Raw genomic sequence first — 22,071 nt, forward strand, 5'->3', positions numbered from 1 at the left:
AAAATCCTGCAAACAGTTCAGAGCTCAGCGTCAACGAGGATACAGTCAGACCTGAGTCTGACCTGAATTACCTTGGGCCTCTTCCTGAAAACACACTGTGGGTTTCACTCTGACCAAGATAAACTCTTTTGCTCCCAGGGTAATTTAAGAGTGCAGAAGCATGCCTCTATGCTCGTCACAAGACCTCCTGGGCCAAAGAGGGTTGTGGTCTTACAAATGAGAGGGGTTTCTTTTTCCTTCCTCTGTTAGCCTTAAAGAATATGGTCAGGCACACACCCTAAGGAAATAAAGGGTTTCTAGGACACTCATACAATTCTGCCAGGAGTGTGAATTAGAAGAACTTTTCTGGATAACAGTTTGGCCGTGTGTATCAAAAGCCTTAATATTTTGAGTAGCCTTTGACAAAGCAATCTACTTCCAAGAATGCCTGTGGAAACTATCGTGCTTGTGTGCAAATATGTAGCTCTAAGGATGTTCCACATAAAATGGCTTCTATTTATTTATTTATTTGAGAGAAAGAGAGTGTGGGTTGGGGGAGGGACAGAGGGAACGGGAGAATCTCCAGCAGATTCCCTGCTGAGCATGGGCTCCATCCCAGGACCCTGAGATCATGACATGAGCCAAAATCAAGAGTCGGATGCCTAACTGACTGAACCATCCAGACGCCCCCACATAGAACTGCTTCTAATGTTCAAAACCAGAAATCATCTGAACGATGATTGCATCGGGTATTGTAAATAGAGCTGGCGCATCCATACGATGAAAAACTATGCAATTCTTTAAAATGATGTTCATGTTAAAATTTGTGCAGATATATTAAATGGGAAAAAGTAGCATACAAAGTGATATGTATATGACACCATTAGGGGGAAAGACATTCACATACAGAAAGGTGGCCAGAAGGAGTTTCCTTAAAGGTTAATGGTTTTGTTGTTGTTGGTTTTTTTTTTTTTTTTGTTTTTGTTTTTCGGATTTACCGGGAATCTTTATTTTCCTAGTTTGGGCTTATCTGTGCTTTTCGAGTTTTCAACTACAAACATGTATTTCCTTTGCAACAGAATAAACAATAGTTACATCAGACTTCTAAGAATAATTTCATTAACTCAGACAGCTACTTCTTCCCAATGCAGAAATCATACATCCCATTCTCAGATCTCTTGACTGTGAATTCTGAAGGGTTTAGAGAAAGGCTAGGTGAGCCTATAGACTCTTGGAAATGAAACTGCTGAGTCTGAGGATGTGAAATGTGTCAATTTAAAAGATGTCAGTGTATGTTCTAGAGTCGGTCTACCCTCTCACCAGCCATGTTCAAGAGTTTCCATTGATAGGTATCTTCTTCAACACTTGGGATTGTCAGTCTTCTTAAGTTTTGCTGATCTAGAAAGTGCAAAATATTATTTTCATTGTGGCCTTAATTTGTATGCCCCTGATTTACATATTATATATACAAACTATTATATATAACTTATTATAATATATATATATTACATATCTGATAAACAGTCCCTGTCACAGAGCATTGGGAACATACCATATCAGTTGATGGACAAGTGCTGAGAATAGCCTGTCATGTTAGCTGTTGTTGTAAGTGAACTGAACTTTGTAAGGTCTCTAAAATTCTCTCCTCTGTTCTCTGCTCTCCAAGCTCTTAATTCCTTCCAGGGTGTATTATTTTTTTAAGGATTTTATTTATTTATGTATTTATGTATTTATGTATGTATTTATTTATTTAGATAGTGGGGGTCAGACAGAGGGGGAGAGAGAGAGAAACTCCAGCAGACTCCCCACTGAGCAAGGAGCCCCACGCTGGACTCAATCCTACGACCCTGAGGTCATGACCTGAGCCAAAAACCAAGAGTCGGACACTCAACCAACTGAGCCCACAGGCACCCCGCCCATTGCTTCCAAGCTGAGTTTGGTTCCCTTTCCCTCTGGGGCCTCCCATACACTGTCCGTAAAGGACAGTAGGGTCAGGCCATTTCTTTAGGTCTCAGCTGGTGAAGTCGGAGAATCCTGCGTTGGGTACTTGTACTCATGAAAACATTAACCAGCCATATTGGCTCAAGGAATAGCTTCAGTAAGGAGTGAACTTCCTTCTAGAAATCAGTGCCTATTTTTCCTGGAAACCCCATTTTAAATAGTCCAGTTCCATCTGAAGTCAAGCTGTTGTCATCGCTTTCATTCCATGACATTCTCTACCAACACCCAGTAGGTTAGACAAACCACTTTTTTGATTTAGAGATATTTACGTCCTTTGTATTACACTTACTTTGAAGGAGAAAAAAAATGCTTGAAAAATAAAGTCTGTCTTTGGCTAAGCATTCACAGGCAAGCTCAGCCTCTCTCCAGGTTCCTTTTCCTGCTCATTCTCTGTGGCTTCCCTGTCCATACCCACTATTCCAGCTCACAGTCAGCCCCCTGGCCTCCCCTGAAGTGACGCTAGCCCCCTTACTTTGGTATTCGTGCTTTTCTGTCTTGCTTGCTCCTACCCAATTCATGCACTTTCTCTGTGACCAAGTCCCTCTGCCCTAGAAAGCCTGTTGTGACCATGCTGGTCCACACTGATCTTTCCCGACTCTGACCCCAGCACCTCTCGTCCTGGCCACGCACTGCTGATGCTCATGCCCTGTTTCACATTGTTAGACATCAGGTCCCATGTGTGGGCTTTGTCTCCAGCTCCAGCACATTGTGTGAATGCAAGGTAGACTTCTTTGACTTGTTTTTCCCTTCAGCACATAGCATCTCCACACCTCAGCTCTGTACATGTGAAATTCATCTTTACTAATTGTGATGGCGTTGTGCCAGGTGCTGAAAAACATACCCTCATGTTTATGAGTTCATTTCATTCATTCATCAGTTATTTACTGGGCTTCGACACTGGGCCAGGATGTGGGATTTTGATGACAAACAAGACAGAAAGAGTCCCTGTCCTCTTGGAGCTTATGTTCACACAGGGGAGATGGATTCTCAAAGTAGACAAATGGGGTGCCTGGGTGCCTCAGTCAGTTAAGCGTCCAACTCTTGATTTCAGGTCATGATCTCAGGGTCTTGAGATCAAGCCCCACATCCGGCTCCACGCTGAGTGTGGATCCTGCTTAAGATTCTCTTTCTTCCTCAGGGCACCTGGGTGGCTCCATCGGTTAAATGTCTGCCTTCAACTCAGGTCATGATCCCAGGGTCTTGGGATTGAGCCCCAAGTCGGGCTCTTGGCTCACAGGGAAGCCTGTTTTTCCCTCTCCCCCTGCCCCTCCCCCTCCCTGTGTGCGTTCTCTCTCTCTCCCTCAAGTAAATAAATAAAATCTTAAAAAAAAAAAGATTCTCTCTTCCTCTCCCTCTGTACCTGCCCCCCGCCCACTCACGTGTGCGTGCTCTCTCTCCCTTAAAAAAAAAAAATAAATGGCAAATAAAATATTTTAAGGCGTGGTAAGGGGCATAAAAGAAATAATCTTCATTCAGCGTTCTACATATTTTGCCTGTTCTGTGTACAAGGCCAGTTACGTAATTTGTGGGGCTTGATGCAGAATGAAAATGTAGGACCCCTTGCTCAAAAATATGTAAGAGTTTCAAGATGGTGACAGCGGAGCATCACAGTAAGCTCAGGGCCCTTCTAACACATGTCATGGAGCCCGCTCTGCCTATAGGGGACTTAGCCCATATGATTTATATGGGAAAGCATCTTGGGTACTTTAATGAGAGAGAAAATTATCCGAGAAACTATCTCCATGAGACTGGAAACCCAGCCCAGTGTATTTACTTACAGAAAATAGCATAAGCTGTGCGGCCAGCCAGATACAGATGCAGCCTAAAATTCCTGTTGATGTTCCCTGCCTTTCAGACTGCCTGTCTTATTCAGCTTTGCAAGAATTATCCAGGAGGTGCTATGGGAAGCAGAGATGCAAAGTCATGGTCAACAATCACCATTTTGGGAGCCCCTGTCTGCCAGGAGTGAAACAATACCTCACTGTCACCTATGCGTGTGGTAAGGACACAGACCCTGCCTCTCTGGGAGGTGATCATGGGAGCAAAAGGCATTTTTCATGCAACAAACCAAATGATGTTACTCGAAACTGTGTTGTCATCCCAGATATTCCAGAGTACATTTTTTTTAAATCCTTTATTCCTATCTATGATGTTCATATTAAAGAAGCAATACAAGTTCTTTGGTCAAAATTCATTTTGAAAGTACTTTTAGCGATCAGATTGGCAGCAAATGGGAAGAGTAGGAAAAGAACAAGCAAATGGGAGAAGAGTGATTTTAACCTGGGTGCTTAGGAGGCTCTGAAATTTATAGGTACATTACGCAAGCTCCCAGAAGTCTTGTTTGGCTACCGCTTCACCTTGCAGTCTTGGTTTGAGGCTCTAAATGACTCTCTATGCCGCCAACAGCCATTTTATCTGCATACCCACAAGCGGTGAGTCAACAGATCAAATGCTTACCCAAAAACAATTAAAAATGTTACATGACAGCAGGACTTGGTTTTCCCAGCGTCTTCAAACAAGAAAATGAAATGCCTGGTTCAGTGGAGTCCAATTTTATAGAGCTGCCTAAAAGAGAATGGGCACTAATGATTCTCAGAGGGTACGGTAGGTAGATTTCTGGTTTGTCATCCTGACACGTGGACTGTTCATTTTGAAATGATCATAGAAGCCAAGGGAGCTCAAAGAGAACAGTATTTGAAAAACCCGATATCTGTGCTCGTGGAAACCCCTTCTCCTGCCAGATATCCCCACCTTTTTCTTCTTGTAACAGCTTTAATGAGATATAATTCACAGATCATCTGGTTCACCGCCTAAGGCATAGAAATCAATGGTTTTAGAATTTTATTTTATTCTCAGGATTTAATTTTTTTCACAGAATTGTGCAGCCAGTGCCCCAGTTAACTTAAGCACATTCTCATCATCCCCCAAAGAAACTCTGCACCCTTTAGCTGTCACCCCCAGCCCACCCCCACCCCCCCAACAACCAATCTACTTTCTGTCTCTATGGATTTGCCTCTTGTACATCTCATATAAATGGAATCATGCAGGATGTGGGGTGGTTCTTTTTTTTGTTTTTTGGGGTTTTTTTTTGTGTGTGTGTGACTGGTTCTTCTTTACGTAGCATGTTTCCAAGGTTCATCCATGTTGTAGCATCATTAGTACTTCCTTCCTTTTTATGGTCTAAAAATGTTCCGATGCATTCCCCAGCCTTTTATATCCTGATCTAAAAATGTTGTCCTCTGCAGTATGAAAGCTGGAATCGGGACCATACGGTGGCTGCATGAATGCATTTCCAAACTAAGAGTGTCACACGTGCACTGCAGGAAGTGTGGTTTGACTTCATCTCTCAGGCTTTATTCCTGCTTCCGTGCCGGAGCAGCTCTGGGGTCCCCCAAGAAGCCACACAGATCACTCTGATGTTCTAGTAGCGTCTGGCCTCTCCAGCTGAGTGTTGAAGGAGTGTAGCCTGCAAATGAGGTGAATTTCTTGCTGTGCCTTCAGGAATGAGGTGACAGCTCCTAGGGCTGGGGCTCTTCTTAGCGGAGAGAAGGTGGGCTCTCAGGGCCTGGAGGTCCTGCTTCAGTTCAAGCTTCTTCTCCCTCGTCCATTCATTCAGTGCGCTGTGGGCATGTGCACTGTGTCAGGGTGGTGCCCGGTGCCAAGAATTGGGTGGTTTAAAAAAAGGGGGGCATGGTTCTTGTCCTTGGAATTATCAGTTGAGGGTGAGAGATGGCCACTAAACAAACGAGCAGGCAAACCCACCAGGTAAATCTGGGCAGCCCATGTGAAGTGCCGAGCAGGGGGGAGGCGCAGAGCTGGTGAGGTCAAGGTGGCATGAAATAGCTCCGGAGCGGCCAGGACCTGGTTTTGCAGGGTCCTCGGTGGAGGTGCCAGTGGAGGGCTTGCCATGGGGCAGTCAGACCCCTGTGATGCCTGGACTCTTTTTTTTTTTTTTTAAGATTTTATTTATTTATTTGAGACAGAGAGAATGAGAGAGACAGAGAGCACATGAGAGGGGGGAGGGTCAGAGGGAGAAGCAGACTCCCTGCCGAGCAGGGAGCCCGATGCGGGACTCGATCCCGGGACTCCAGGATCATGACCTGAGCCGAAGGCAGTCGCTTAACCAACTGAGCCACCCAGGCGCCCCGATGCCTGGACTCTTAAGAGACCAGTCTATGGGCTGTGGGGTGGGGAATGGGTTGCAGTGGACTGGGGGTGGGCGGCCAGTTGGAACAAGAGCGAGTAAAAAATCTGTGAAGGGTTTGGAAAGTGGGAAGATGTGAGAGATGCTGAGGACACATGCCTGGTGGAAAGATTGGGGGCCCAGAGGAGGCAGAGGGACGGGGTCAGCCTCAGATGGGCGTGAAGGATGTTTCCCTTGTCACAGCGGGACAGGAGGCTCTGAGAGTGGCTGGGGGGCTTTCTGTTCTGTCTCCGGGCCTCTGTCTTCTCTGAGTATGAGAGGAGGTCATCAGCTGTGAGGATCGGGGAGGGAAGAGCGTTGGAGAAGAGGAGAGAAGGTATAAAGGAAGTGCTGCAGGGGGCAGGAGGCTAGTGCCAGAGTTCTCAGGGACACTGGTCTGCCCGCTGGTGTGGTTCCTTCCAGCGTGGCCAGCTCCTTGAGAGCAGACATGAGAAGAGGGGTCCTCCAGGCTCCCTGGTCAATGGTAAAGGAGGGAGAGAGTTGGGGTGCTCCCAAGCGAGTGATCACAGTGGTGGATAGAGGAATCCGAGCTGCAGACAGGAGGGTCTCCAGGAAGAAGGGAGAGTAGGAGGGTCCCTGGAGGGGTCTGGGTGAGGTTGAGAATGGCAGAGGGAGGCACTTGAGGGAGTCCAGTTGAGGCCAGAAGGCTGAGGTCAGAGAGGGGGCTTGCAACTTGGTTTTGGTTGTGGGGCAGTGGAGGAAATGGGGCATTGATGGTGTCCTCCCGTCTCCCTAGGACAGTGCCCCCTTGTCCAGCAGTGTGGCCCCCAGGACTTATTCCAAAGGGAGGGGGTGCCTGGCACTGTGAGGCAAGTTCGTGCCCGTCTCCCCTCCCCCCACCACCCCAAGCAGACGTTTTCTAATCACCATCTATGTGGTTGGCATTTTAAAAATATACTCTCTTCCACCCCTGGCCAGATGGCTCTTCACTGTGCAGCCTGAATCATTAAAAAATGATTTGCAATGTCTGAATATTTTATAGGTCACCAAATGGGAGTGCAGGGTTCTACATTTTTAAAAAATTTCTCCCAGCTGATGTGGAAGTTGATACGAAGACCGAGGATGTTAATTAATTTCTAACTAAGAATCCGTCTTAGTGCTCTTTGGATGTGAGTGAAGGAACCAATTTGAGCTGGTTTAAGCCAAAAGGGGGATGAGGCGGGTGGGTATCAGGCCACTGAAGCCAGGGCAGGGAAGCAAGGCCTCAGGGTAGGTAGCTGCAAGGTCACGGCAAACCTCTGTCATCTCTCTTCTCTGCTTCTCATGGCACTTCTGCTGCCTTATTCTCTCCTCGCCCTCAATCTCTCTCTCTCTCCTTCTGCACCCAGCCTCCCTGTGAGCCTGAGCTGGGTGACATATGACCACCCCTATAGCCTCCATGATTTTTATGTCCTGTTTCTAACAATTATGGAGATTTGCAGTCTGACAATCTTAGTTCCAAATTTCTAACAGAAAGATATTTAATTGGCTGGGCTGGGGTCAGGTAGCCCCCCTCCCTGGATCAGCCCTGGCCAGAGACCATGTGACGTGATTATAAACATGGCTTCCTAGAGAGGGGCCCGGCCAAACCCCCAAGTCAAGATGCTCTTACATAAGAGGGTCAGGGAAGGTCCACCCCATAGATGTCTATTCCAATACCCTGCATCTAACTGCAGCGTCTGACCCAAATTTGCTGTTCCACCCAGCAATCTTGCTGTGCCCCCCCAGGGGACAGGACACCCCACTCCATGGGGGTGGGGAGGGGAGAGGTGCGTTAGGGACAAGTACTGAACATCAAGCTCTGGGCCCTCATTTCTGTAGAAACAAAGGCCACCCATCTCCAATATGACCCAGGAGACAAGGCAGGGATGCCTCAGCCATAGGGACTCTGATTGCACCTGTTGGTAGGGGGTAGGGAAATTACAATGAGCAGTATGATCTCTGCTCTGGAGACTTGGGGGACAAGGAGGGCTTCCTGGGGGAGGTGGCATTAGAGGCAAGTAAGACCAGGTGTGTAGGAGTCAGCAAAGTGAAGGTGGGAGGAGGGAAGGGCAACTGGAGTAGCACTGGAGGGACTTGGGGGATGGGAAGTTAAGCTAGGCTTTTACCCAAGGAGGGGAGCCCCTGACAAATTGTCTCAGGGGACTTAATCAATTTGCATTTTGAAAAGAACTCTCCTCCCTATTTTATAGAGCTTCATTTAATCCTGGCTCTCTCTTCTCCGCAGGGCTTAGGCTGGGCAGAGAATTTCTGCATCTCTGTGGAGCCCTGGGGCATGATTCAGGCTGTGGGCCCTTTGCTCTTCGAACTGTAGGCAGCACGTCTGGATAATGTCAGACCACTCAGCACAGAGCACATTGATGGGGCTGGGATGCATTCCTCCAGTATTCTTCTTTAGTGCATTGCTAAATGAGGTCCTCTGTGTGTTCCCTCCGAGTTTAAGCATTAGCCGCACTTCTTGGATATGCTGGATTTCAGACTTTCCTCCTCACAGGATAAGCCAGACCCGGAAAACTCAGCCTGCTCTCCCCCCTCACATCTGCAGGGAGGACTCTCCGTATCCATAGCCACTAGTACTCAAGAGTCACCAAGACAGAGGCATGGCCAGCATCCCCACCCTGATATGCCTGAAAGGTACAAGAAATGCATGGACCTCAGCCTAGGGCCTGAATAGCTCCTACCAGGAGATGGGGCAGGCAGGTGGGTGCCAGGATTTGGGGACAGGTGGGATGGCGGTACCAAGATTTAGGGACAAGGGGAATAGGTTCCAGGATTTGGGGGCAGTGGGGAAGGGGGGTACTAGGATTGGGGGCAGGAGGGAAGGGAGATACCAGGATTGAGGGACAAGAGGGATGCAGTGCCAGGATTTGGGGACAGATGGTATAGGAGATGCTAGAATTGGGGATAAGAGGAATAGGGGGTGCAGGATTTGGGGAAAGGCAGGTTAGGGGTGTGCCAGGATTTATAGGTGCTCATGCAGTCTGGGTTCCTACTGAGAAAGAGGGGAAGTTAAGTAGAAATACCGTGTTTGTCTCTGACATGAAGAATCTTTTTGGGCCCTAAGTGAGACTTCTTTCTTAAAGTCCGCACTGACCCAAGCTTGACACAGAAGATTTATTTGGAGGTGGTGGGGAGAAGTTGAGGGGGGGCCCTGCCCAAATTTAGTGGATCATCTTCTCTGGTTTTACCTAAACAGACTCACAGGGACTGTCTGAGTGGAAATCACTTTGCCACCTTTATGATCCTTTATCCAGTTCCCAAAGGCTGAGCGTCCCATGGACAGCACAGGATCGTGGAAAGATCAAGGGCAATGTGCACAAGACCGCGTTGAGGTGCTACCTCTTCTTGGGCAAATGGTGCATCTCTAAGCCTCAGTTGTCCCATCTGCAGGAATGGGGACAATACACATCTTCACAGGGGCACCATGAACACCAAGATGCACTGTTTGAACGTGAGCCCGGGGTCCGACGTATTAAGAGCTCCATGAATAATGGTTTGCTGGTGGTTTTACAAACGTATCTAGAATGGAGAGAGGCAGGTTTGAAGGGTGGTGGTACGTAAATCACACCCCAGCGCCATCTTCATTCTTGAAACAAGGAGATGCAAGAATCCGACAGGTGCATCAACACCTGTTCTGTTCAAGTTCCTAAAAATTCTCCCACTAGCAGGGCCATTTTCATGTAGTAAATGGGCAAGTTTCCTGACAGAAGCCTGGATCACACATGGCAGTTTAAGGTCTTATAAGGACCTGGGTATTCTGCAAAGTTCATCCAGACTGTCCTTCCTCTCTGAGCTCTTCTTCTTTCCCAAACTGTAAAGCCTCTGGCATTTACAGTGAGCCCCCCGACTCAGGCTGTATCTTGACAACAAGCCAAGAGACAGATGTCCAAGACGTGCCACTCCTGGCAGGGAGGACTTACTCCTGCCAAGGAATCAGGGGCATCCTTCCCAGGGTGCAGCATGACCAAGAGGCTTTTCATCAGAAAGCATTTTGTGGCAACACGGTTCAGCTCTCTGGGGCGCTGCTCTGCTCTCAGAATCAGTGGTGTGCCCGCCATCAGCCAAGGGACATTCCTCAGGGTCCCTGGACAGCACTGCCTCCTGTCATTGTCACCTTACAGCCCCGGATGTGACTCTCACTGCCAATGGGCATGAAGGCGCCAGGGTGTCCCGCGTGAGGAAAATGTACAATTGAGGAATGCTCTCTGGTTGTCGGTCCCAGGACATCCCTAAAAGAATTTAGTTAAGCGCTTTGAGAAAGGAAATGAGGTTTTCTTGCTGCAGAAGATGTCATACCAGCTCTTTTTTTTTTTTTTTTAGATTTTATTTATTTATTCGACAGAGAGAGACAGAGCAAGAGAGGGAACACAAGCAGGGGGAGTGGAGAGGGAGAAGCAGGCTTCCCGCTGAGCAGGGAGCCCGATGTGGGGCTCGATCCCAGGACCCTGGGACCATGACCTGAGCCGAAGACAGATGCTTAACGACTGAGCCACCCAGGTGCCCCTTACCAGCTCTTTAAAGAAAAAAATCAGTGCAGTTGAACTTGCACAGTTTATGTTGGGTCACTTCTGTTTCCTGTTGCCACTTCTCCCAGATACCAGCTGAGCTAAAGAACAAACAAAAATAAGCAATATTCTGCAGCAAAAATATTTGGTTTCCTCTCCCTTCTCCTGGCTAGCTGCGGTACGCTTGGCCTTCAGAATTCTTGCTTGGCCCTCTGCATGCTACCATCCTGTCTGCTTTCCTCGGGGCATCTTGAGATAGGATGATTTATTCTTAGGGTCAGTTCAGCAGAATCTCTAATTACCTCCGAACACAGTCTGTTACAGTGCTCTCCTCTCATTTTTCTATTGCATTTAAAATGCCCTTAGAGCATCATTCTTTCATTCTTGCATGCAGTCTTAGAATTCTCTTCAGGCTCATTAAGGAAGTGAGGACTCAGAGCTGTGGGTGAAAAGCAGAGTTGGGCCAGGAAAGGAGGTCTGTGGTGGATTCTGAGTCAATTACAGTCATTTTGTTTCACTACATCTCAAGGGCTTCATGTTCAGAGTTACAGTGTTGTTGTTGTTGTTGTTTTAAATTTTTTTAGAGAGAGAGAAAGAGGGCATGATTGGTGGGAAGAGCAGAGAGGGAAAGAATCTCAAGCAGACTCTGCGCTGAGCTCAGAGCCCAATGCGGGGCTCGATCTCATGACCCCGAGATCATGACCTGAGCTGAAACCAAGAGTCAGACACTCAACCAACTGAGCCACCCAAGTGCCCCCAGAGTTAACAGTGTTATTGAGGTGTGATTTACATGCTCTAAGATTCACCCATTTTAAGCAAAAACAATTCAATGAGTTCTAGTAAATTTACAGAGCTAGCTACACGATGATCACCGTACTCCAATTTTGAAACATGTCCATGATCCCCAAAGTTCTCTGACACCCATGTGCAGTCAGTCCCCATTTCCACCCCTGATTCTTGGTAAGCACTACAGAACTTACTTTCTGTCTCTGTGCATTCACCTGTTCTGGATATTTCATATTAATGGAATCATACCATGTGTGGTCTTTTTTGTCTGGCTCCTTTCACTGAGCATCATGATTTTGAGGCTCACCCATGTTGTAGCAGGTGCTAGGACTTTGTTTTTTGTTATTGCTAAATATTCTGTTGGGTAGATATACCATAGCTGGTTTACTTGTTCTCCAAAATTTTACCTTTCTGGGACATTTGATGGTCACATAGTTACCATTCGCCTATGTGTGTGAGTGTATCTGATAAGCAGAGTGGGTGATTTATGTACTGATTTGAAAGTGGATTTTTTTGGTATCTTCTCCACATTGCAGTGAAAAAATTATATTAAATGTACAAAGTTTTTAAAGTATTTCTTTTCTGGTTTTTAGTTCCCAAGAACATACTCACAGCGATTGATCCAGCCGTTGCTAATCTAAAACCTTCTTTGAAGCAGAAAGATGGTGAATATGGTAATTTTTATGGCTTACTACCAGCATTTCTCTTTAAGTAAAGGTAAACAGCCCCATGTGACCATAGTTGGGTGCACATTGGTTGGAATGAAAGGGGGATGTCAGGAGGTGAGCTGGAGTTACCAGCTCTGATAATGGCAGCGCTATTGGCGATGGATTGCATATGGTGGCCAACATTTTGTTTTGTTTTTCAAATTATAAGTGGAATAAATCCTCCTTCCATTCCCCTCTTATTTCTTAAATGAAATATCACTTGGAAAAAGAGATCTGCTCGGAAACAAATTTGGGGTTCCTGAATTCTATGATGAGTTTGTTGGAAAGATGACCCCACCAGGAACCTGGGGGTGGCCAGACCCAGGCTGGAATTGAGGGCCTCCAAACACATGCCACCTCTGCCCTTGGGCTTTCACTGGGCTGTTGTGAGTAGGAGGGGGATGAACATTTTGGTTTTCTTATCAAATCAGACCCTTGGGGCTCCTGATGGAAACTGCAAATTTTCTGTAGAGCATCTAAGATACTACACTTTGTGTGTGTTCAAAGTTTGTTTTGTATTACTTTTATTACATTTGTGAGGTCTTTTGCCCCTAGGTATAAAAATAAAGTATGCTTGACGTGGAAAACAGGAAAGCAGCAAGAAATAGAACTCGACCCTAGTCTCAAAGCTCAGAGATTACTATTGTTAATGTTCTGTTCTTCTGGTTCCCCCAGACCTGCTCTCTGCCAGGCTCTGCATCTCCCAGCCCCACTGCTGTTTCTAAGAGGGCTCCCCACTGGACTCCATGCATATCCTGGTCCCCCAGCTGTAGAGGCCAAGAGCTCTGTGCCACCCTTCTTTTGACCTGTCTCACATCCCATGGGGTCCCCAGAGCTCTCAGGCTACCCATCAGGAGCTCCCTAAGCTCTTTCACAGCAATGTAACCAGGCATCTAAAACCAGACCTGCCCTGTACTTTGTTGGCATTTCCAAAAAAGTAGCCCCACACAATCTCCCTCCATAATCTCCTTCCTTTCTTATCTATGGTCAATAGCACAGACAGCAGCTCTGTGATTAGGTAAGCCATTATTAAGCCTCCCAGAGGCATGATGAATGACATTGCCTTTTGGATGGGAAAATCCATTTGTTCCCTTCTGTAGTGGGGTGGGTGAGTGGCACCTGAAGTTGGAACCAGCACATTTTAGAACTTCTAAATCCCTCTTATCACTTAATATTTTCAGAGACTATTTACTAAACGCTCTTCCTGGCTTAGTCTTCTGTAATTCAGTCAGAGGCCCATTGATTTGATTTCTATGACATTTTATTTATTATGGCAGTCCTGGGTTGGGAGCAGAAGTCATACCGTGAATAGCTGTGATTAATCGGTTTTGCATCTTTTATGAAACAGGTATAGACTTTGACCCAAGCAAACCGAGGGTTCTAAGGAAAGACGGAGTTATTGTTAGCAACTCTCTGGCAGCATTTGCTTACATTAGAGGTAGGTCAATAAATTGAAGCTTCCTAGAATGCTAACGGCTTTACTGAAGTCTCACTAACAGATGCGATATTTAATTACAACACTCAGCTGAAGAAAAGACTTTAAGTTTGCCTCAGCACCTGCAGTCTTGCTAAGATCTGGAAACAGAGTCTTGGACTCAGGTACAGTTCCAGCCAGGCTACCCACAAGAGAACCACACGGGGAGGAGGCAAACAGATAAAGTCACACCATTCAGGAGTTGGGCTCTGTGAGTATTTTCCACTTTGAAAAGTAGGAACCCGAGGAATGCATATTCCCCAGCTCTAAAATTTGGGAAGGGCAGAGGATTATTGAATCCCACCCTTGGCTGGAAGAAAATTGAGTTAAAGGATCACTTAGTAAACAAAACGGGTCATGCCCTGTGAAGGCAGAGTCCCTTCCTGAGTCACCTGTGTTACTTCTCACAGTTGCCAAGTTGTCCCTGATAATCTTCCCCTCAAGGATCAGTCAGACTCCCTACCTGGCAGAGCCAAAACTCTCATCAGTGAGGGGATGGAACCTGCCATCTTTCCTCACCTTCTGTCTGCTCATCTTAGCATCCACCATATTCTGAAATGTCGACTCTGCAAGTTTTGGCAATGCCTGCCTGACTCTGTTCAGGGAGGCCAAATCTCTGAGGCCTTGCTAAAATTCATGTTAATATACTGCATTACAGCATTACTGTTCAAGGCCTGCCGGGGCTCGGGCTCTTTCAAGTAAGCCTTTCTCAGAGGAAAATAAAGGCGGAAGGGAACAGCCCAACATAGGAGATATGAAGGACAGTCTTGGGAATCCTCTACTATTCCATCGTTTTCCTGCATCCATAGTTCTCCTGAGTGTCTGTTGTGTGGTTGTTGGTTTTCTCTGAGAATCTTCTCTCTTCAAACCACTCTCCCACTTCCACTTCTTGCAGTTCCTAAAACATTTATGAGGTCTTTCCCTCCCTTATGTAGAAAAGTAGAATGTGCTTGAAGTGGAAAACACAGGAAAGCACCAAGAAATAGAACTCTCCCCTAGTCTCAAAGCTTAAACATAACTATTGTTAATGTTCTATTCTTCTGGATCCCCCATACCTGCTCTCTGCCAGGCTCTGCATCTTCCAGCCCCACTGTTGTTTATAACAGGGCTCCCCCCAGACCCCATGAATATCCTGGTCCCCCAGCAGTGGAGGCCCGAGAGCTCTGTGCCACCCTTGTCAGAGTTAAGAGATGTAAGGATTTTTATTGTCAAAAATATCCCCGTATTTTCAAAGTCCCCGGAGAGCTTCCTGGAGAAAAGGCATCATGAAAATCCTTCAGGGAGTAGGGATTAATCGGAAGCAATGACAACTTTGCTCACTGAGCTGTGGCCATGCTGGGCCTTGTCAGTTCCTCCCGACAACTGGGTTGGTCAGCTCCGGCTGCCATGACAAGACACTGTAGTCTGGCAGCTTCAACAGCAGAAATTCATTCTCATAGTTCTGGAGGCTGGAAGTACAAGGTACTGGCAGAATCAGTTTCTGGTAAGAATGCTCTTCTTGGCTTATAGACGGCTGCCTTCTCGCATGAGATGTGGGGGCGGGTGGGGGGGGTGAGAGAGATTGAAAGAGGAAGGGAGAGAGAGAGAGAGAGGAAGAGAGAAGGAGGGAGGGAGGGAGGAAAAGAGAGTAAGAGAAGGAGAGAGAAAGAGAATGCTCTCTGTCATCCCTTCTTATAAAGACACGGATCCTGTTGGATCAGGGCCCCACCCTTAATGATCTCATTTAACCTTAATTACCCCCTTATAGGTCCTACCGCCAAATACCTTGGGGGTTAAGGCTTCAACACACGAATTTGTGGGGACACAATTCAGTCCATAGCAAAGACCCTGAGTGAGAGGACTCTGATCCCCCATTCTGCACACAGGGAAGCTTAGGGTCAGAGGAGTTGAGTCATTTGCCTGAGGCCACAGTGTGGACATCAGCTGGGCCATGATCAGACTCAACAGATATTAGACCTCTGCTCTGGTTTCTCTGAGCAAGAAGGATGCTCTTCAGGATTTTGAAGGATGGATGTTATCTGAGTTACTCCCCTCCATCCTTGTCTATCCTTCTGCACACTCATTATTCCCAGAAATCATACAAGGGATTTATTCATTAGCACCCATCTCTCTGCTGAACATTAAGCATCTTAAGGGCAGATGTTTGTTCTCTTATTGTCATGCACCAGGGTCCAGGATGGGCTGGCACAGGATATATGCCCAGTTAGTCCTTAACAAATGAGCAGACGATGAATCTTCATGTGGTGTCATGAGCTGTCCTGCACCTTATTAGCACCCCATATTTGCTCTTTATAGGCAGTCAATTTTAAAGAAATGTGAGGACAGAGGGCACATTCTGCATGGAGCACTGGGTGTTATGCACAAACAATGAATCATGGAGCACTTCATCTAAAACTAATGATATAATGTATGGGGATAAACATAAGAATAAAAAAAATAAAAAATAAATAAAAAATAAAAAAAAAGAAATGTGAGGACACTGTGGCCTTTATTTGGTTTTATTGAGGGTTGTTTAGGCACATCCATCCCCAAAAGGCACAGGGAGGAGGTCTGTCTGAAGGAGAAGCCAGCAGCAGGAGCAGCTGGAGCTGAGAGTGAGCAGGGCAACTTCTGGAAAACTCCACTCCACACTGAGTAGATTGGGTGAATCCAAAAGGACATTTCCCCAGGTCAGGCTGCAAGTGGCTTTGACACGCTGGCACAGTCACATAAACACGGGGACAAGTAGACCAGAAACCAAAACCAAAGGGCTTGTCCTGGGATGTTGGAACACAGAGGCTGGTGGAACAGATGTGAGGCTATCCAGGGGTCCCCGATGAACCACTTCTCTTTCGGCCATTTAAGTCATCGATGAACCTGTCCCCAGCAGTGAGGCATCGTTTTAGGCATGTTTGGACTTTACTCTTATCCTAACCGTGTAGACCTTGATCATTCTAGAATCTAGATCATGGGTTTGAAGAAGCCCCTAGAAAAATTCTGAAATTAGAGAAACAGAAAGGGGTGTGTGTGTGTGTGTGTATTGTGTGTATTGGTTTTAGGAAGGCAATTTATTAGCTGGCGTAGCCACTGGACCCCAGCAGACTGTGCCTAAGGAGCTTTATTTGGACAATTAGTGTTTCACTGACATCTGCTTGCTGTATGTATTTACTCCACATCTGCCCGCAGGAACGCCTTTGGTGTCCTAGTATTTCTGTCACTTGCCTCTACTTCTGTCTTCAGCCCTCTGGGAGAGCTTGTTGTGGACTGCCCGGGTGCACAGGGTACCTGGGGTAACTAGGGTAGCTGGGGTCACGGGTCAGAAAGCAGAGCTTCTCCTGAGCTGCGCAGGCATCGTTGTTTTCTACGAAAGGAATTCTAGGCGACCAGACAAACCCACATTGAAATGGAAGTATAATAACACATTCCAAAGTCAGAGTTACATGATCCCCTGTCAGGGAGGACGATTGGAAATCAGCACCGCCTTGTCACATAGGTGTGGATTCCGATGTGTTCCCACGGTCTCTAATCTTTGGTTCCGTGACAGAAAGTTATTATCACGGCTGTCAGACCAGGGCCCAGTCTCCCCCTTTGTGCTTTCACCCGACAGTAGCAGGGCCCCAGGTGGTGGAACCCTGGCCCTGGCCTCTCGGTGTCTTATTTGGACACAGTAAGCTGGAGCTGGAGCTTGGGTTGGCTCCAGACCAAAGATCTAAGGGTCAAGGGGCCTCAAAGGCCACAGGCCACCACTGTGAGATTCCTGCGGGCTTATGACGGCTGATGAAATGAAAGTCATTCACGTAAGCCCGTGACGAGCCAGCCGAGGCTGGACTGAGAACAATCGCATAGTGTGCAGATTCTGTTTTTTTTTTTTTTTTTTTTAAGATTTTATTTATTTGTTTGTTAGAGAGAGAGAGACCACAAGCAGGGGGAGCAGCAGAGGGAGAGGGAGAAGCAGGCTCTCCCTGAACAGAGAGCCCGATGCGAGACTCGATCCCAGGACCCTGAGATCATGACCTGAGCCGAAGGCAGACACTTAACCGACTGAGCCACCCAGGTGCCCCATGTGCAGATTCTGTTTAACTGCATGGAGACTAATGCCTTTATCTTTCTGGAGTACATACTAGGAAAGCAGTCAGGAAAGCCTAAAGTGGTCCAATTGATTCTGGAAGACAGATGATGTGCCCTCAATGTAAAGCAGGGGGCTGTGGAGAGAGCCTGGGCCAAAGCTCAGGGTCCCAGCCACACAGTGGCTTTGGACAAGTGACACAGCTGCCTCAGGAGGGTTCGGGCCCCTCACCTCCATCTAACTAACACCTGGTGATTCTGTGACCTCAAACTAGTCAGTTCAGATGACTAGGAAGACTTGCTCCAATGGGCTTCGCCATGAATTGCCATGTCCTCCATCTTTGATCACTGGATCTCGGTGGTGTAGACGTGGCCTAGAGAGCCATCACTTGGCAGGAGGCACACCTGGGCCAGGAGGCACCTAGCATCTGATACATGAGAAGCTCTCCATGCAATAGAACCCAGACCCTTACCTCCCAGGAGCAGAAGGAGAGGAAGAAAACTAAGATTGTGGAATCCCCACCCACAGGGCACCAAGCCTCAGGCTTTAGATCCACAACCCCTTCTCCTGTGCACTTAGCAGGTGTTTGTGTAATCCCTGCTCTGCACTGGGTGCTGGGGGTTTGGTGAAGAACCAGACCATTGGGCCCCTGCCCTCGTGGAGCTTGCATTCTACAGGGTGAGAAAGGACAAAATGTGCTCAGCGGTTTAGTGACATTCAAGATGCTATGAGACCTAATGACAGGGGACCCGGCCCAACCTGGGGCTGGGAGAATAGAGGTCTAGACGAAGGAGAAAGAAAGAACATTCCAGCAGAAGGAACAGCACGTGCAAAAGTGCCAGGGTGTGAGGCCCCATGAGGAATGGAGAGAGGCTGGTGTGGCCGGAAAACAGAAATTGAGGGATGAATGAATGAGTGTTTGGAGTTTACCTTGGGGAGGGTAGCAGGGGCTGGGTCCTAGCAAGCTTCGTAGACTAGGGTCAGGTTCCAGTTCTGGCTAAGCCGAAAGAGGCCAGCTGTCCTCAGGCAGTGGCTTCCCTTACTGGCTCAGTTTGAGCCTCTGTATCAGGGGTCAGCTAACTGTGGCTCTTGGGCCAGTTTTGTAAATCAAGTTTTATTAGAACACAGCACACCTGTATGTCCGGGGCTGCTTTTGTGCTAAAAGGCAGAGTTGAAGAGTTGCAACACATACTGTATGGCCCACAAAGCCTAAGATACTTACTATCTGGCCCTTTACAGAGAAAGCCCGCCAACTCCTGTTTTATATTTTGAGGGAGTTTGCTGGATCATTATTTCCCAAAGAGGGAGTCCTAACCCCTCAGAGGGTACATAACTAAAAAATGGAGAGAGTAATAGTCCTTTCTGTTCAGGGTTAATGTAAGGATTAAACCTATGAAGGGTTTAGACTAGGGGTGCCTGGGCGGCTCAGTCGGTGAAGCGTCTGCCTTTGACTCAGGTCATGATCCCAGGGTCCCGGGGTCGAGTCCCGCGTCGGGCTCCTTGCTCAGCAGGGAAACCGCTTCTCCCTCTGCCTGCCCCTCCCCCTGCTTGTGCTCTCTCTCTCTCTCTCTCTCTCTCGCTGACAAATAAATAAATAAAATCTTAAAAAAAAAAAGATTTAGACCAGAATATGTAGTACAAATTAGCATCGTTTCTATTTATATTATCATTATCATACAATCATTTGGATGTCAGAAAAGCTACCAGAACTTTTATTTATATTTATTTTTTAATCTAAAGAAATAAAGCTTTGTTAACATCTACTGTTATTAGTACTTACATTCATATGTATATATATATATATACTTTATATATAAGTTAATTTTTCATAATTTACTCCTAATAGCTAACAGTTTATTGAGCATTTACTATGTGTCAGCGAATGTTCCATGAGTGTCACAGGAACTAACTGTATACCAGGAAGGTGCTGTTAGCCCCATTTTACAGGTGGGGAAACTAGAGCACAGAGGGGTTATGTAACTTGCCAAAAATCACACAGCCAATGAGTAGGAGATCAGAGTTTGCACTCAGGAGATCCAGCTTCTGAGTTCCCCTGCTATGTGTCCTCTCATGTACATACCTGTGTTGACTATATATGCTCAAAACCTTTTTTTTTTTTCTTACCCAATGAGAGTACAGGATCAGTTAGGTGAGGATGGTCCCAAAGATGCTGTCCAGGACTGGCATTCTGCATTAGCTGCCAGTTTGAGCAGACAGCTGTTTCTGGGGGACTTTGGATTGGCGAAGATTGACAGCTCTTCCCGGCTCCTGACTTGTCTTTTCGCCCACAGCCCACCCCGAGAGAGCCGCACTGCTGTTCGTGTCCAGTGTCTGCATTGGTCTGGCGCTCACATTGTGCGCCTTGGTCATCCGAGTGTCCTGCACCAAGGACTTCAGGGAGCTGCAGCTGACGAGGGAGCACCTGGTGCCAGAAAGTGCCAAGGCTGAGGAAGACAGCGAGGATGAAGAGGGGGAGGAGGACTCCTCTGACTCTGATTTTCCGGGAGAACTGTCTGGGTTTTGTAGGACTTCGTATCCTGTCTACAGTTCCATAGAGGCTGCAGAGCTGGCAGAAAGGATTGAGCGCAGGGAGCAAATCATCCAGGAAATATGGATGAACAGTGGTTTGGACACTTCACTCCCAAGAAATATGGGCCAGTTCTACTGAGAAAGAGATGCGTCTTCGTGCGATCACACTTTCTGAAGAGGGAAGGATCCAAAATGCCCCTCCAGTTCTGTTTCACTTGTACCTTCTATGAAGGAGTATTTGTCAGGTCATCCAATACTGGTGAAGCCAGAAGCTATTAAAGGGACATTTCAAACTGTTTACAGCACATTTCAAAATAAATTAGGAGGGAAGTCTTTGTTTTCTGTATTTATTTAAATTCATAATATAAGAGTGCACATTTACTGAGTGCTTATAATGCCACGAGCTTCTCTAGCTGCTTTTCATGTATTAAGTCATTTAATCCCCACAACCGCTTCATGACATAGTGCTATGATCCCCATTTTACAGATGATTAAACAGGAGGTCCCCTACAAACATAAAAAAATTGAACTGATATACAGGACGGCAAGCTTGAATCCATCCACTATGTGTTCACTGGCGGTGGATTTTAATCACTAACACTACTTCTTTAGAACAGGGGTCAGCAAATTTTTTCTTTAAGGGCAAGATAATATTTTAGGCATTGTGGTTCATGCCATGACTACTCAACTCTGCATTGTAGCTCACAGGTAGCCATCCATAGCTAATCCATCATAAATGAATGTAGCTGTGTTTCAATAAAGCTTTATTTATAGACACTGGAATTTTGAATTTGATTTCATTTTCACATGTCACATATTATTCTTTGTTTTTTTTATCAATCACTTTAAAATACAAAAACCTTTCTTAGCTCACAAAAACAGGGAGCAGGCATTTGCCTGATTTTGTAAACAAAGTATGGTCCACAAGGCCTAAAATATTTACTCTCTTGCCCTTTAGAGAAAAAGTTTTTAAGGAATTTAAAGCTGCAGAGCTTTTAGTGGTAAAAGTGATCAACTAGATAACCCAGCAATCCTTTGATCCAGTGGAGTTACCTTTCAAACCATTGCAAGGGAGAAGAAAAAAAAAACGTAAGGAAACAGATTCCTAATGGGAGATCTGGTGAGGGGTTCCTTTGGACAGTTCCCCTGGTGGAAAGGAGGCTTATAGCTGTGGAGTAGAATAAGATATTTTTTTCTTTCTAGTCCCAGTGGGACTCAGAGTATAAAAATGATGGTGTTATATCCATCTCATATGTCCGCTATGAATGAGCTCTCTGCCTTATCTTCCTTCTCCCGAAGGTCCCACCTCTAAATACCATCCCATTAGGCATTAAGATTTGACATATGAGTTTTGGGAGGAAACATTTAGTCTACAGCAGAGTTGAAATTCCCATAATGTAAAATTAACCATTTTAAAGTGCACCAACCACTGGCATTTGGCACATTCACGATGTTGTGCAACCACCAACTCTAGTTCCAAAACAGTTTCAGCACCAGAAAATAAAACCCGAAGGCGTCACTCCTTGTCCTTCCCTCCCTCTAGCCCCCCAGCCATCTGCCTTTTGTCGGGATTTACCTATTCTGGAAAGTTCATCTAAATGGAATCACATAATATGTAGCCTTTTGTGACTGGCTTCTTTCACTTAGCACCATGTCTTCAAGGTTTGCCTATGTTGTAGGTGTATCAGGGCTCCATGCTTTAATGGTGGAATGATATTCCATTGTATGAAGAGACCACATTCTGTTCATTCATTCGTCTGGTGGTGGACATCTGGGTTGTTTCCACTCTTGGCTACTGTGGCTATGCTACTATAAACATCTGTGCGCCATATTTTAACAGCAGTGAGACTGCACACCAATTG

At 46.4% G+C, this 22,071-nt stretch overlaps 1 protein-coding gene across 6 annotated transcripts in view; it reads left to right on the forward strand.

Moving 5' to 3' along the window:
* EVA1C (eva-1 homolog C) overlaps positions 1 to 20,539 on the forward strand; it is a 71,660-nt gene extending 51,121 nt beyond the window's left edge. For 2 of the 6 annotated variants that reach the window (XM_035017592.1, XM_035017598.1), the window contains 4 exons: positions 3,836 to 3,979; positions 12,048 to 12,128; positions 13,510 to 13,599; positions 19,972 to 20,539. In XM_035017592.1, coding sequence (XP_034873483.1) covers positions 3,836 to 3,979; positions 12,048 to 12,128; positions 13,510 to 13,599; positions 19,972 to 20,348 — 692 coding nt within the window. In that variant the 3' untranslated portion in view covers positions 20,349 to 20,539. The remainder of the gene's footprint in view (positions 1 to 3,835; positions 3,980 to 12,047; positions 12,129 to 13,509; positions 13,600 to 19,971) is intronic. The other 4 variants (XM_035017593.1, XM_035017594.1, XM_035017595.1 and 1 more) reach the window with 4 other exon arrangements.
* Positions 20,540 to 22,071: the final 1,532 nt, after the last annotated feature.

Source organism: Mirounga leonina, unplaced genomic scaffold, assembly GCF_011800145.1.
Source record: "Mirounga leonina isolate KUSES-001 unplaced genomic scaffold, KU_Mleo_1.0 Mir_172, whole genome shotgun sequence".
Taxonomy (NCBI): Eukaryota; Metazoa; Chordata; class Mammalia; order Carnivora; family Phocidae; genus Mirounga; species Mirounga leonina.